The 17481-nt window shown below is 42.7% G+C and overlaps 1 protein-coding gene and 1 long non-coding RNA gene across 2 annotated transcripts; one reads left to right on the forward strand and one right to left on the reverse strand.

Moving 5' to 3' along the window:
• The first annotated feature begins 2058 nt into the window (after window positions 1-2058).
• LOC123126094 (uncharacterized) lies at window positions 2059-3881 on the forward strand. Its single transcript, XR_006461559.1, has 3 exons — window positions 2059-2511; window positions 2600-3138; window positions 3412-3881. It is a non-coding gene; the product is annotated as an uncharacterized lncRNA (long non-coding RNA).
• A 6470-nt stretch (window positions 3882-10351) lies between these two features.
• LOC123123671 (mRNA-decapping enzyme-like protein) lies at window positions 10352-16085 on the reverse strand. The gene is made up of 8 exons (XM_044544232.1): window positions 15717-16085; window positions 15575-15615; window positions 14597-14646; window positions 13931-14075; window positions 12679-12735; window positions 12041-12173; window positions 11082-11897; window positions 10352-10771 (listed from the first exon to the last, which is right to left on the reverse strand). Exons 1-8 carry the CDS (start codon window positions 15906-15908, stop codon window positions 10724-10726), a joined length of 1482 nt encoding a protein of 493 aa, XP_044400167.1. The 5' UTR covers window positions 15909-16085; the 3' UTR covers window positions 10352-10723.
• Between the last annotated feature and the right edge of the window lie 1396 nt (window positions 16086-17481).

Genomic DNA, 17481 nt, shown 5'->3' on the forward strand with positions numbered 1-17481 from the left:
AGGAGGACGGCGGCGGCGTGCGGGCGGGGCGCCGTGGGCTCGGGGGCCGGATGCGGGCTCCCCGAGCTGCGGCGTACGGGCGGCGGCGGGCTGCCACGTGTCGGGCGGCGGCGGCTGCGTCCGGCGCGGGACGGACACGTCCGGCGCGCGGAGGCGATTTGATCTAGGTTTTGGTCTGCGAAGATTTCCGGAGGGGGAGGTGTTTTTATATGTAGAGGGAGCTAGGAGACTTCAAATGGAGCACGGTTTTCGCCCACACGATCGTGATCGAACGACCGAGAGCATGGAGGTGAGTTTGCTGGGTTTTGGGCTGGTTAGAGAGGGGTTTTGCTGCAACACACAAAAGGACTTTGCGGTTACCCGGTTAACCGTTGGAGCATCAAACGACCTCCAAATGACACGAAACTTGACAGGTGGTCTACCGGTGGTATACCAAGGCCACATGACAAGACTCGATCCATTCCGAGAATGTTCAACACCCGCTCACGAAAAGAAAACAAGAGGGGTGCGCCGGAGGAGATGGGAGTGCCAGATTGCAAAACGGACAACGGGGAAAATGCTCGGATGCTTGAGACGAACACGTATGCAAATGCAATGCACATGATGACATGATATGAGATGCATGACATGAACAAAATGCAAAACGAAAGACAAAACCCGACCACGAAGGAAATATCATAACACATAGCCGAAAATGGCAAGAGTTGGAGTTACAAATATGAAAAGTTACATCCGGGGTGTTACAGTCTTTGAGTCGGAACCCTACTACCTCCTCTTAGGGCGATAAGGGGAAGTAGGATACTATGATTCCTTTGTGGGGAATCAACAAAGGCAGCCGCTCCGGTAGCTTTCCAGAGGGTATTCAGAAAAACATAAAACTCATCAACAATACTTTGTCTACCCACTTTTCTTTCACGGGTATATTTATGCATTTCCCATGATTATGGATTAAATGGTTCTAAACCTTTAATTATTCAATTCAAAGATCAAAATCATACCTCCAGCGTGCAAGGTCACTCAAGTTATGGAAGTTGTGAGATGGAAAGAAAACTATGAAAAAAAGAATATTGGCCCTAAACAAAATCCCTTCTTACCGCAAGCTTTTAATAATATGGTAGTGGTCTATCATTATGTGTGACTATCTCCACTATAGGAAGAACATCTTCAACATCTCGGAATCATATTTGACTGCTCTCCTCCTTAATCTCTTCTGGCTAAGCATCTTTCGGCAGAGGAAAGGAGGCGAGTCGCTTATGGCGAAGCAATTCAATTTCTTTTTACCTTGCATCCACTTAATTTCAGTCAGGTCAAAATATCGAACACAATTCTTGACAAAGAACATATGGATGGAAAGAAAAATAATATAGAATAGTTGGGCAAATTGAATAAAAATCAAGTAATTCTACATGAAAGACAGACATGTGATAATTGGGAATGAAGAAAAGACAGACCTTTGGCATGATACTTGGTGTGGGGACAAGCCCCTGAATGAGCAATCTTGAGATTTCTCTTGATTTGTAATGAACTGTGAAGCAAATGGCTGAATGTGGCTGCAGATTGACTTTTAGGAGGTGGTTGAATAGGGCTAAATTTTTTCAAATGAATAGGTTGAATGGAATGTTGAATTATGTACATCATTATCAAGCTGCCGATGCATCGAAATGGAAGTGGCATAAGAATGCAAAAATTACATTCAAATCCCTATACAATCATCTTTCTGGTGTAGGCCCATATCTTTACCTAATAATAATAAAGGACGGAGCCTTTCATAGTTCTGCATACGTCACCTTTTTATAACCGTTGATTTTATGTTAAAAATAAAGATTGATGGCTGAGATCTATCTAAGATCTCTACTACAGAAGATACCTGGACTGCGTTTCGCTGTCCATCGTCCGCACTTCCCTCCGCTCCGCCAAGCACATGGGCCAGGCCCAGCAAGTCCACGTGCGCCAACATCCCTATAAAAAACCTTGTACAACACAAACCCACACATGACAATCGATGTGCTAATTCTCATCAAAAAGGGAAAAAAAAAAAAAAGACAATCGATGTGCTCTCTGTTGCTCCCGTCCCGACGTTTTAACTGGCGCTCTAGGGTTAGCGTCGTGACGTCGTCGCCAGCCCCAGCCCCAGCCCCAACCCGATCTCCAGCTCCTCGGCCGCCGCTCGATCTCCTCGGCAGCACCTCGCCACCTCCCCACCAACGCCTTGTCTACCTTCCGCACCCGTCAGCGCACTGCCGTCCGCCTCCCTCGCACCGGCCTCTCCAATCTCGCGTCTGCGCTCGCCATGTCCTCGCTGGCGTCCTGACCGGAGGCCACGTGGACCACACCTCCGCCACCAGCGGCTAAGGAGCGTTCCCCTTGCTGCACCGCGTCGTGGCCCAGTCCTCTTCTTGGCCACGCAACATGAGCAGGATGGTATACACTGGCTTCCCGGACATGCGCCGTCGAGGCTCTGGATGTGGTCGACGCCGACGAGGACTCGAACAATTCGTAGAGCCGTGCCGGGTATAACTACTCTCCCTCTTTAACCAACAGCAAGACCATTCTTTTTATGATGCACATATGAAATTAATCAGGGTTGCAACTCACACAGGTTTGTGGAGGTGATTGTACGAGTATTTACCTAGGCGCTTGCAGATGCCTTGGCATATGTCCAAGTACAGGAATTGATGGAGTGGTTGCTTAGCACATACTCCCTCCGTTCCAAATTACTCGTCGCGAAAATGAATGTATCTAGAACTAAAATACATCTAGATACATCCATACTTGCGACAAGTAATCTGGAACGGAGGGAGTATCTGGTTAGACTTAGACCAAATAATTCAGGTCGATTGAAATATTTTTCTGTAACGATTTACTCACATATGTAATGCAGAGCAACCTGGTACCCGCACGGGGTCTGACTTGAATATTTTCAGGAGATGACTAGACGTACGTTTGACTTTTAGATAATACATCTGTGAATTTTGCGGGATCCTGTAGAGCAGATGGGCGCCGTTGACGCATAGTGCATGGCAGATCACGCGGTTAAGATGCTCTTGGGCCTGCTAAGTAACATAAGACAACTTTCCTATGAAGATCGGTTGTTCGGTTTCACTCAGCCGGGTAATGGAGAAAAGAGATTTACACAGGGTATGTTTTCTCTCTCTAACAATAATTAATTTTTTACTACTTACAAAACTCGTTAAATGTTTTTACTGCTTCATCTCACATTGTATTTACGTGTTAAGAAAGAAGTTGTTAACTGAAAGAATAATGTTAATTTTTTAACTACATATTGTGTTGGATATTGGTTTCTTGAAATTAATTCCGTGTTGAATTGGTTTTTCATTTTGTGCGTGAAGAATTTATTTACATTCTGTACCATGAGTAATTTATTTGACGTACGTAAATATACTTTTGTAGACGTGGAATATATTACAAGATCCATGGTAAAACTGAGACAGCATCAAGGCTCTTTGAAGTCATAATATCCAGCCTCACCTTCAAACCTCGACGCTCTACCATGACTATGCATTATATTTCAAGATCCATGATAAACTGAAAGAGCATAAAGGGTCTTACAGGTCATGGTGGACAGGTTTTGCTGGCATTGTGGTCCATTCATACCAATTCTTTGAAGCGGTGCCACAGTGCAGTGCTGTAAAAAAAGGTGCGTCGTTTATCGACCGTGGGCAATGGAGTGATGTAAATGTAATGTAGAGTACATATCTAAGGTACATAATGACCTCTTTGTAGTTCTTTGTTGTGCTATATGCCTATCTCAGATTTTATGCTAGGTCTATTTTAGCACGACATTGGTGTTAGCAGTAAAACCACTTGCAAATGTATGTATATTGAGTATATAAATTTGTGCTCTAGAAGTGAAATTTTGAGAATGGTCACAATATATAATATAATTTTCTGTTTAGTACAATATTTGTATTCAGATAAGTAGTGGTTACGTTCCTGTATAATTTTAAATTATAGCCTTGCTCTGCAGAGGTTTGATGCCTTGCTTTTTGTAATTCAATTCATTTATATTTATTTTGTAATATTCATACATAATGGTTTTTAGAGAATAGTGAGGTGACTTTAGATAGCTGTAATGAGCTGATGGAGCGTTTGACCTGAAGTTACAGTTGTATAGATTACATTATTTTTTGATGAGAATAAGAAAGAGGATCTAATGGCAAACCAACCGAGAAAGGTCACGTGTTACGACTCCCACCGTCGCAAAATAAGTGTCTCAACCTTAGTACAACTTTGTACTGAAGTTAGTATAAAGTTGAGACACTTATTTTGGAATGGAGGGGGTATTTTTTCGGATTGTTGTTAGCAGTTAGATGCGGCACGCCTTCAGCTCCCTCCAGTGCCTGTAATTGTCGCTAGGTGGTCTACGGATCTGGATGTAATTTTTTTTTCCAGTATTCGTTGTACTACCTTAATAGTTGATGAACGGATCAGAAGTTTTGTTGGAAAAAGAAGATGTGGCAGCGGTTTGCGAGACTTTGATTCCTCGGGCCTTTTTTCCTATGTTTTGTGTTGTTATCGTTTGATCACAGAACCCACTCCTTTTTTAGGATCATATGGGGAAAAAACTTCCCTTGATTAGGGACAAAATATTGTGGCGTAATTCTGCTTCGGATCTTGTATCCAGACTAGATGTGATCCTGAGCACAGAGCTGAGCTCCTTTGATTCTCAAAATGAGAAGCTATAGATGTGGAAGGCCGAAATAAAAATAAATAAATTCATCCACTGACACGTGGGCCATGAACCAATTTGCGGTTCGATGGTTAGGATGACAGTGGTATTTTCAGCCCACCAGGATTGAAGTAGTAGACTTGACACCGGCGTTTGGATTTTCCTGAGGCGAGTGTATGTGTGTTAGTACTGTGTTTAAAGAAGACACGTGGGCCACACATGTATGGTGTACATTGAAGATGCATCTATCGGGGAGCTGCAACAGCAGTACACATGAAAACTTTTCGGCGATCTGCTGATGATGCTTGGTTGCCAATTTGACATTTCATGTAATTTGCTTCTTATTTACGGAGATCACGTCAGATGTCACGCTGGTGTGCAATGGCGTAGCTAGACAAAATCTGCCGTGTGGACAAGACAGAAATATGACTGTTTAAGGGTCAAATACTAAAAATTCCTCATCTAGGCCCTCCAACAAAAAAATTCTCCAGAAAATTGTTCATGGCTGGGGGCAATGGCCCCCTCAGTCTAACACATAGCTCCGATGAAGCGGAAAAACAACCTCCCAACTTTTTAATGGAAGTGACGCCATTTGCTTAGACGTGGAATAGGGGAGTAGAGGTGGGTTGTAGCAGACTTTGAGCTGAAGTCTGAATTATATGTTATTCGGATGAAACCTAGATTGTATGTTGTTCGGATGAAACCTAGTCTTCTACTTCTATATATGGGCTTTGGTATTGAAGTATTTAGGCCGCACAAATTAATTTAATACTCCCTTTGTCCATCTAATATAGTGCACTATGATTTTCGTGGAAGTCAAACGTCTAAGTTTGATAAAGTTTATAGAGAAATTTATCTATTTTGATAATACTCCATCCATTGAAAAATATAAGATATTTTAACTTTTTTCAGAATTAGATGTACATAAACATGTTTTAGTGTGATTGTTCACCCATTTCAGTTTGTAAGTAGTCCATATTGAAATATCTCAAACATTTAATACTCCCTATGTTTTTGTATACAAGGTCACTCTGTTTTTCGTGTCAAACTTTGACTTGTACTTTTGGTCAACAAAATATGGGTTATGTGTCACTAAAAATATATCATCGGAAAGTTGTTTGAAATGTGTGTCCAATTATATACTTTTTGTGGCATATAACTCATGTTTTGTTGATAAAATTAATGATCAAAGTTAGAAATAAAAATATGAAGCAATGTTGTATAAAAAAAGGGAGAAAGTAATTGTGAACGGAGGGAGTACCAAATATACATCATATGAAAATATATTTCGTGGTGAATCTAATGATAAAGATTTAGTATTCTATATTTTCACATTTTTTCTGAAGACGTGGTCAAAGTTTATATCGTTTGACTTTAAAAAGGCCTAATACAACTATTGTGGGGCGGAGGAAATATATTATAAGCATTCACTAGTAAAAAAAAATTCCTTGGATTCCTGGAAGATACGATTTTCGACCAGTTACTCCTAAAAGAAACAGTTGGTTTAACTGTGTCTGATTTCTTAGATAATAATGGTGCTTGGATCAGAGACCGTGTCAGGAGCACTTTTGGCCAATGGATGTTGCTGAGATTCTTAGATACGCACGTCTCCTAAGAACCGGCAGGACTTCATCGGCTGGTTTCACGAACCGCATGGGAATTTTACAGTCAAAAGTGCCTACAGGTTGGCGACGGAAACACATGATGGGTTGCATTCAGGGGTCGCTTGCAGTACTAGACCGGATGGCGACAGAACGATTTGGAATTCGATTTGGAAAATCTAATGTTCCACTCAAGATGCGTATTATGGCATGGAAGATGGCGACGGGTGCATTGGCAACTAACCTGGGCAAAGCGCATCGCCGTATTCATATACAGAGATCATGTCCTATTTGTGGAGCGAAGATTGAAAGCATTTTTCATGCATTGATTTCATGCATGCACGCCCGACGTGTTTGGGAGGGCTTACGTGCAATCTGGCTGTTGCCTGATGACTCACTATTAGTGGACTCTGGTAAGGACTGGGTACTGCAGCTACTTTCAAAATGTTCGGACCAGGGACTTGGTAATTATGACGATCTGGCGTATTGGACAACTCCGAAGTGATATAACGCACGGGAAGAATGAGACCCTAGTAGAGGTAACTGTGGATTATCTTGACAGTTATTATAAGTCTCTAAATTTGGTGAGGAACTATAACATGGAGGAAATCGTCAAAGGGAAGATTCTGTTGTATGAGGACAGTCGGTCAAAGTGTGTAAAAACTACATAATCCCCCACGCCTTGGCCTCCTCAGTCGGTCAAAGTGTGTAAAAACTACAGAATCCCCCACGCCTTGGCCTCCTCCACCTATGGACGGGGTTGCGTCGTCAGTAGAAAGTTCATTGTCGAGCCAGGACGGTCACGCTTCGATTGGTATGGTGCTTCGCAGGGAGAACGGTTCGATGATTTTTGCGGCATATAGGTACATTTTCCACTGTAATGATGCCCTAGAAGCGAAAATTCATGCTATTATGCAGGGTATGGCACTGGCCATTCAGCATTCGGACTGCCCAGTGATTGTTCAATCAGATTCTTCAAATGCTCTGGCCATTCTCTCGAGCGACAATCTCTCCTGGTCGGCCTATGGTCATCTAGCTGCGGAGATTAAAGCTCATATGGTAGTCAAGAAGTTTGTTTCTCTAAAAGTTAGCAGATATCAAAATAGGGTAGCACATCAATTGGCACACTATAGCCGCACTGAAGCTTGTACTGCGGTATGGTTGAACTCGATTCCTCCATGGTGTGAGGACTTGTTGTCTCGTTATTGTAACCCTCTCGTTGTGGAATAAAACTTCCTTTCTCCCCGCAAAAAGAATTTGCAAAATGTTTGTGTGGGGCCCATGAACATGGTTAATAATATAGCCGATTGATGGCTATAACATGTTGACATGTCATCTGTAGCCAATGTAATAGCCAACGTTTATAATAGTGAGCTTAAAAAATTACTATTTTTTTACCACATGGCCCACCATACACTCTCATATAACTTCTTGGAGCCCGTACTACAGACGGCTGTAAATCTACAATCCGCTTCTCTTCTATTCCTCTGCTCTCTCGTCCAACTCAATAAAGATATAATATTTAAAGTCTTATATTTGCCTACGTCATCTTATTATACTTGCTCTAACTCCACATTGGATCTGCCCATGCTGGTGCGTTGACGCCATCATTAGGCCTGTGCTGCACCCCAAATCACCGCTCCACTCGTCCTTTATTTTATTTTATTTACTGATTGAGGGAACTTAACGCTCTGTTTCTGTTAGTGGTGTGCATGTCTCTGGCCGATGAATTGCTTAAGCCGAGTGCTTCTATTTGTGGACTCGCCCGCATTACCTTTTTTCTTTGTGAAAAGAAGGTAGCATGAATTTTACAAGAGCTCGTCTCCAAATCGCGCACGAAATGGAACAATAGGAATTTGAACTATATTTGTGTCCAACCACCCTACAGCTCCAGCTCAACCCCAAACCTACATCTCGTTCAGAGAGTTGCTCCAAAGACATGCACGACTACAATCATACATTGGTTGGATGATGATGATCTCTCCGACCAACATCACCATGCGCTGCCCAAAATAACTCAACCAGTTAGATCATCATGAATCGACAAAACTGCTGCCAGTACTACTAGTTAACCACTGAAGGTATAGTGAAGTGGTTGATGCCCACATTTACAGCACATATTACTAACACTAGCTAGAAGAAAATTAATACAGCAAGATTTTACCAGCACGGAACGGAAACAGGTACGAGGAAAAAATTCCCTCAAAAAAAAAAGGTACGAGGAAAAAATATACCAACACCGACAAATTGCTTACTCGCGACCAAACATGGAGTCAGATATCATCAATTTATCACGAATGAAGACTGGCACGATCACCGTGATTACCAAAGAGAAGTTGCTTCCTTCCTGCGCCCCGGCTCATGGTGCGCGGCGAGAATGTCTCCCGTGGCATCGGCTCCATGACGCGCCTCGTGTCGCCCCTCGCCATGAGTGGTGCTTCCATGGCCATGGTTGTTGGAGCAGCAGCAGCAGCAGGGGAGCCTTCATGCGGCCACCTGGAGCGCCGAGGAATCATGGGGAGGTCCTGCCCTGCGAGCTTGGCGATGTCGATGCTTGCCGAACCCGGGGAGAGAGACCGGTGGTAGGCCATGGCCTTCTTCTTCTTGAGAACATTCAAGACCAAGGGAATGAGTCCATCCATTGTAATGCAGCTATGCTATGCAAGCCTGCCAAGCGGGTTGGTTCCTCTTCATAGGCACGCACAAGAAGGTATGCGGTGCATGATGTATCAAAGGTTTTGACTCTTGACCAGTCAAAGAATGCCTCATCTTCAACTACAAGGAAAACACTGCCAATGGTTTTAAATGGTTGCATTTCTCATATAAATTCCATTTTTCCTTTTTTCAACTAAACTGTCCACAACTCTGCACCAGCTCATCTTCTCATGGGCTGTCAATATCTAATCTCATCTGCAATGATAGTGGTGGCATAGAGGGAAGGACGACAGATTGCTCAAGGTATTAAAAAAACTATGGACCAAAATGTTAGTAAAATACCCTTTCTTGCAGTGGGGCGGACCCGGAAAAGAAATTGAGAGGAGCAAACATGCATGGACATATTCATGAACCAGCAAGGCAAAAACATCTGTATAAACTAAAACACGGGTATAATCAAGTCATTCTTCACGTGGCAACCAAGTTCATTGAAAAGTGAAAGAAAACTAAACATTTGAGATAAAATGAATTACGTCAATATGACAATATCTTGTTCCGAAGTTGCGTAAGAGAACATTGACACATGGTTCTAACAATCGACCCGCAAGAATTTTTTTTATCAAATTGAGTGAGTAGCAATTCATTAAAGGTCAGTATCGAAACAGGAAAAGGTGTTTTAGCACATTACCTTTCGGTTCATCCCACGACACTCACTAGTTGCATGAAAATGTTTAGGCCTCCTTTGGTTTGGAGGAGTTTTATAGGAATTTCATAGGATAGGATTTCTATAGGAAAAATTCCTTCAGTGTCCTTTGGTTTGTAGGAATAGAATCCTATTCCTACGGAGGAATTCTTCCTATCCTCCACATTTCATAAGAAAATAAACGTTAGCCTAGACTCAATGGAAAAAAATCCTATAATGTCAATCAAAGGACATCTCCTTTCCTATTCCTACTCATAGGATTTGAGATACATGTATCTCATTTCCTATGACTTCTCTATTCCTATAATTTTCCTATCCTATAAACCAAAGGTGGCCTTAACCTCTCCATTTGCTTCCCTTGCTACTAGAATACGCAGCATCGCTGAGGCTGAAAAAAGTCGGCAACGTGTTTGCCGAGTTCTACATTCAGCAAACATGACTCGGCTGGGCAGCTGCCAACAAAAGTTATTTTGCCGAGTTCTTCCATGGGCACTAGGAAAACACCTAAATAATTTATGGAGTGCAAAAATAAGCATATTCGACAACGAAATGCTGGAAGAAAAAAAAACACTCGACAACAGGTAATTATCGAGCGCAACAAAAAAGTACTTCGTCCCCCGCAAACAAAAAAATTTACTTGGCAAAGGTCATGTTTGCCTAACCCATTGAAATGCACTCGACAAACAATCTAGCACTAGGGAAAGTTTCAGATTCCAGTAATGTTAGTAGGTAATTCATCCTCGATCGCTGCCTCCGGTACAATAGAGATCTAGAAATCTAATCCAGTTGGTAAGCTGGTAAGGTACAACACCTTAAATATTTGGAGCCAAACTTGGTTTACTACAGTAATATTAGTAGTTACAACTCAAAACTAGACGACACGAGTTCTTTTTCTTCCCGCGAAGTCTCGACACTGCAGTCTAAACTATGTTAGCCTCTACAGGATGTGAGACGCACATCTCTGTCTACGCAGGCTTTGACAAAACGCGCCACATGAAACACAAGGCAGCCTATAGCACATCTCTGTCTGCAGCCTGTAGCAGATTTGTCCGTCTCTCAACTTCAAAGGCACTGCTACCCTTTTACAATCTCCCGGTAGAACATGTCGATGAAATCATCATTCTGCACACACACACACACAAAAGGCGTGAGCAAATACTCCATAGTCAACATGAGTGTCAGGAGGCTATGAATTTGTTGTAGCGACAGAATAGAATTATGCGAACCCAGCAACAAATTGAATCAACCTTATTATTTACTACTCCCTCTGTTACATAAGAAATGTCGTGGTTTCAGTTTGTCTTCGGTTTGGTTGTCATGTACTCCCTCCGTTCCATAGTAAGTGTCGTGGTTTTAGTTCAAATTTGAATAAAACCACGACACTTATTATGCAACGGAGGGAGTACATGACAACCACAGAAAGAAAAATTACCTGCACAAGCCTCAGCAATGCACCTCTCAGGTTGTCTCTTGATAGTATAACTGGGCCATACGATGCTGTTGGGGCAAGCAGTGGAGGAGGAGGATTAGGTGGTGGAAATGGCTGAAGCAACAGCGCACCGTATGGTGGAGGGGGGCATTCAGTGGGCCGTGCAAAGTGGTCAAGCGAAGGAGACCTTTGCCAGTGCTGAGGACGAGGTGGAGGGGGAGCAGAGGATAGTTGAAAGGGCTTGAGCAAGACAGCACTTTGCCTCTGCTGAGGATCAAGTGCAGGAGGAGCAGTGGATTGTGTAAAGGGCTGGGCCAAGGGAGCACTTTCCCTGTGCTGAGGATCAAGTGGAGGAGGAGCATTGAATTGTGCAAAGGGCTGGGACAAGGGAGCACTTTGCCTGTGCGGAGGATCAATTGGAGGAGGAGCAGAGGGTAGTGGAAATGGCTGGAGACAGGGAGCACTCTGCCGGTGCTGAATGGCAAGGGGAGGAAGAAATGGGGGTGGAGCTGAAGATGGAAAAGCAGCATGAGCTGTTTCCGCTTGCGAAGATGTGGTAACAATGGGGGGAAAGAATGGTGGTTTTGTAATACTGGCAGGCTGAATGGTAGGAGCGCTGGTGGGTACATGAGCATCTTGGGGAACCACGGTAGCTGCTGACGCTCGTGGAGGAGGAAGCAAATTATGCGAGGCAGGAGGCTGTGACGAAACAGCACTAGGCGCTGGCGATGCACGCCTAGATGAAGGAACCGCCCTGATAGGTTGATTTGGCTGTACTGGACCTGCTCCACCAGTGGGTGCTCCAACACATGCAGCTGCCTGGCCGAGGAGATTAAAAATGGTTAGTCTCGCATGAATTACATAATGATGCTGGCTTGCAGAGCAATCACCAGAATAAACACAGATGTCCAGTGTTTCAAAACAGAATGACACGATATGGGAGGATGAACGAGTTTGCTTACTGTTAACAAAGCTGACAATAACTTGAATCCAACATTGCCAGGTACCATGGTAGATGGTGTTGTTGGCTGCTCTAGGCTATCTTCAGATGAGGGAACATCAGATGCTACTTCCAGCTCTTCAAAATCACTGGAACTGGGCACAGTAAGATGATTTAAGTTGTACTGTTCTGTACTCATGAGCCAAAGGGACCAGCTCAGCTAGACAATACGGTAAACTTGCATTATTACCCCTCTGGTTTCCTGCAGTTCTTTCACGTGACAGAGTTTTCATCATTCAGTTATTTAAACGAACTAGTATTTATCCATAAGGAGAGCTCTAATTTCTTCTTCTGCAATATTTTTAACCCGGCGTTCTATAAAGGCCCTCGTATTAAAATTAAAATATTAGCCAAAGATCAGTTTTGTGTTTCTCCCCTTGCCACTCTTGTATCATAACGCCAACTCCTCAAAGTATTATGTTTGATCGTTACGTTTGTACGAGGAAACGACTAAAACAGGTAGTGATACAACTTTGATCACGGCTAAAACAAGTGTAAAACATCTAAACTTAACTTAGAAACGATTAGCAGAGAGAAAATGGAATAGCTAGAGGGCTATCTTCTATGCAAAGGTAAATAAAGCATGAAAATTCCGAATACCTTTTAACTGAAGGAACCATTTTCTCTGGGGATGCCCTGGAATATGCTTTATGTATCCTGTACATTTCGAAGGCAATGTATAGTCCAGCGAGTACATGACAAAATATATAACTACTTGAAGAAAGTGTCTAGCCATCTCTTGTAGTGGACAGAATCAAGCAAGCAAGCAATGGACAAAGGTTGAGCATCTGGTTAAAGAATACAGACAGATAGGTCGTGGATACAGGCTAAACAAACACTTAACTTAATCCCTGAAGCTATAATTTAACTAATGGAATGGCGTTAGTAAGCATCTGGTCTTTGTAGTTTATGTGGCTCTGTATATTCAGTATTTCGCAGCCTGCATTTCAATACCACACCTACACTGAACTTTTTTTCGAAAATGTCTACAGGTGGCAACTGCCCACCTGAACGATTTCCATTAAATAGCTTACGAGATCAATAGTTTCTTTACAGGGAGTTCTACACAGAAAGGGGTGACCCTGTGGGAAAAACGCATGAAGGACATAAGCTACAGCAATATGGAGAAGTTTTTGACCCAGGCCTGGAGGATCATTTTACAAATGAATCGGGAGCAGCGCCACCTCCCGTTATTGATGGGGTTCCTTAGCGTGTGCTTACACAGAGGACTGGAGAAGTTGGCAGGTACTAGTCATTAATCTCAGCATATTATCTAACTTCTAAGACACTAAATCAACCAGTATACAAAATTCAAAAACAGCTACACTAGCAAAAACATACTTAAGGACCTAAAACTAGAGCAGATCGAATGAATGACCGAGCAGGATAGCATAACAAGTCAGTAAGACACAGCCTTTCTGGATGCTAGGTATTGGATGGGAGGAAAGAAGATTTGTGATTGTCGGCACTGTTTCCTACCAACTGCCCGACTTGCACGACCAATGAGGCAAGGGAAGATGGTTAGCACAGACCAGGTCCTACAGCCTATATATTGGGTTGAAAGCCTTGATAAGTTTTAGTGGGCTTTGCAGTGAATACACATAGGTCCAAGTATCAGTGTATATCAAAATGTTATCTAGCACATAATACAGTAGTTTAGTAACTTATTGTTGACAAATGAAAACACACCAAACAGACAAACAGATAGACCAATGCAATCAAATTTCATGTTTCAGTTTAAAATGCCACTCCTAGCAGAAAGATATCTGGTGCCATGATCTGCAGTCTACAGGCCAAAATATATCAATACATTCTCATGGATGATATTTAATGCAATAAGAAAAAAAATTACCTACTGAAAAGATGTGCCACTTCTTCACATTCCTCAGGCTCATAGAACCAAATTCCAATAATTTCAGCTGCAGCATTGGTGTATATTATGTAAGGAACTTCCACCTTGTAATCAAAACCGCCCAGGAGATCCTCGACCAGATTTTCTGCTTACAAGAGGAAGGCAACACAAAATTAGCATATACTCACATGTCATGCAAGCTAATTATTCAAGATAGCATTTTATACCAACCAGCTACACATTTTCTTACAGACCAAACACAAGATTCAGTAAGGTTTTCAAGTGAGCTACATTTTGTTGTTGAAGTTCCTGTACAACCTCATATATAAACCGAACAGGAACCAGCATACAACAATATATACCCCTAGGATGCTCAAGAGTTATTTTCTTAATGGAGGATGCATAAGAGAGGATGTTTCCTGATATGAAGATTGAGGGATGCATTAATTTATCCCAAAAGGCTAAAAGCAAAGCTTATAATTTGAGCATACATATACTGATACAATAGTTATAAATATAAGCAATCAGTAATGCGTCCCATTATATCTCATAGTAGTATACAACAATTCAAAGAAAAACCACTCCCCCTATGTACGATTTGTCTCCAGATGTTTAATAGATAGGCATGATTTATTTCCATAAGGAATCTAGAAGTGCAAAAAATACCTGTGTTTCGACGATTCATGACGAGAAACTGGAATCTGGGTTGGGTGTTCCTGCAAGAATGTAAAGTTTTATTATGAAATGCACACTCTAAAGCACTTTATAGGTCCAACAAATTTGCATCTTAGAAGAATACAAGAGGGCATCTGGTCATAAGTACTAAAAGTGCAAATAGCTGTAGATGCCGAAAATCTCAAAGGTAATGTTTACCGGTAGGCATTGTACTGTTTCAGGAGCATACATCACCGAATTTACATGTAAGCTATTGTAAGATCAGCAACAAACAGTTCAGTGCAGGTGTCCAGAGATCATATGCAGAATACTAGCAGGGTCCAAAACCCTCAACGGCCGATAGCTTGTGACAGGCAGAAACCACCCACAAGTATCAATAAACAGTACTGAAAGTTCCACATTAACATGTCTTTATCAACATTTGACAATCTAATAGAAATTACACTGCAAATATTTCAGGCAGCGCAGGAAATAAGAACTAGCAAACATATCAACAAAATCCTAATATCCTTTTGCTATATACAGGGAATTTCTGAACTACACTGCAACAGAGTAACACACAGTGCAAAGACCAGTAGAAAGCCAATTGAATGGTCCTAACTGAAAATGCACAAGCAGACACCCAAGTAACTCTGGGAATTCCACAAGCATCCACGAAACATCGCAAAAATGTTCTAATAATCTTGGTTGTGTAGGGAATTGCTTAACCACGATATAATGCCATGGTCGAGAACTCAGATACAAAATCAACATGACATTCCATTCCATTCCGTTCTTATTTCCAGGAACGATTTCAGTTCTCTTATCTGAAAATCGGCAGCACCAGCACTCGACTAAAAGCCCAGGTGATTGGAATTCCGCAAGCATCGATGAAACAATCGCAACCAACCAATGCTACACTAATCGGCCGGAAGCCCGGAACCAATGTCGCAATCCACAGCACATCGGTTAGAGGGTCGGAGCACGAACCTCTTGACGACGAAGAGCGACCCCTCCACGCCCTTGTGGCTCTGCACAAACACACAGAGATCGAGTCAGGGACCGTGGCAAGCACGAAGCAGGGCGTCGAGAGGGGGGAGGGTTAGGGCGCCGGGGGCGGAGGGTTCAGTACCCATCGGACGGTGTCCTGGTCGAAGCTGTAGGCGGTGACGCTGGCGGCGGTGATGAGGATGTCGACGATGGCGGGGTCGAGGCGCCGCAGCACGGTGAGGTTGAGAAGCCGCGTGCCCTCCCGGTCCGCCCCCAGGTTCGGCGTCACCTTGCTCCGCCTCCCGCCGCCGCCGCCGCCGCCGCGCCGCGCCATGAGGAAACCCTAGCTGGCGGCCGGAGCGGCTTGGGTCTGGGGTTTTGGACGGCCGGGCCGGGTGATCGCTGACGAGGGCAGTGGGGCGAGAGAGCGCTCTCGCTTTTGCCGCGCACGCCGTGGCACCGCCGCCGTGTGCGTGACAGGTGCCTGCGCCACGCCGGCCCACTTGTCAGTCACTGGAATGGAGCGGCTCCGGGGGCTCATCCACTCGGCTAACCTTGCCTGCGTCCCAGCCCAGTGAGGAGTTTCTGGTCCAAGAAGGGGCTCTTCAAATGGGCCTGTAGGACACGATCACATTTGAAGGGCCTATTGTTTCTCAAGTAGCCTAACAAAAACCGCGAGAGCTATATCTCGCCCTTACCGATTCCTCAGTATAAACTAAACACACGGGTATAATCACTTCATTCTTCACGAGGCAACCAAGTTCATTGACAAGTGAAAGAAAACTAAACATTTGACATAAAATGAATTATGCCAATACGACAATATCTTGTTCCGGAGTTGCGTAAGACAACATTGACACATGGTCAGTACCAAAACAGGAAAAGGTGCTTTAGCGCATTACCTTTCGGTTCATCCCACGACACCCACTACTAGGTTGCATAAAAATGTTTAACCTCTCCATTTGTATGAAAATGGACTTGGCAAAATAGAAAATAAAAGGTCGGCATGAATATATTTAACCTCGGCTGGGCGACTGTTGGTCCGGCCTTGTTTTTGTTTTCCCACTGTTTGTACTAGGGTATTCTTCGGGTTTTATTTTATTTTATTTTTTCCAATACATGTCTACATTATCCATAAGTGTTCTACATTTTTCCTATTTAGCAGGAACATTTTCTATGTACTCATTTAACATTTATCAAATATTCCCTCCGTTTCAAAATAAGTGACTCAACTTTGTACTAGATGGAGTACATGACTGACATATTTGAAAAATACATGTTTCATGTCTACCTTTTTTCATACACATTGTACTTTTTTGTGTACATCTAGAACGTTTATTATATACATTAAAAAATTAAATACATGATTTCACATTTTATTTTAATACTTGTTTTGAAAAAAACGAATATGTGTTAAACGAATCAAATACATGTTGAAACATTTTTTGTATGATACAATTTTTTTAGTATGCTAATATTTTTTTACATTGGATAAACATTTTTTCAAAATTGTCACAGTCATTTTTGTTTGAAACGCGTGCCCATTTTTATGAAAATCGTTGTATTATCATCAACCACCAAAGGGGAATTATAAAGTTGCATATGAAACAAAAAATAAGCAGAAAACATCAGTTGGCAGATATTTTCTATAAAACCAAAAACAAGGAGAAAACAACAACTGACACTAGGCACTGAGTTAATAGGTTAGTCCCCAAAAATAATATAAACTTACATACAAAGTATCTAAGATTAATAATATAATAGCATGAAACAATAAAAAATTATATATACATTCCAACGGAGACGTATCACTCCACACCTCTCCAATGGAGACGTGCCTCCCCCGAAGGAAGGAACTCCGACAACACATCCTCATCTCCATCGATTTCACTTGCAGATAGTGATAC

This window comes from Triticum aestivum, chromosome 5D (genome assembly GCF_018294505.1).
Source record: "Triticum aestivum cultivar Chinese Spring chromosome 5D, IWGSC CS RefSeq v2.1, whole genome shotgun sequence".
Taxonomy (NCBI): domain Eukaryota; kingdom Viridiplantae; phylum Streptophyta; class Magnoliopsida; order Poales; family Poaceae; genus Triticum; species Triticum aestivum.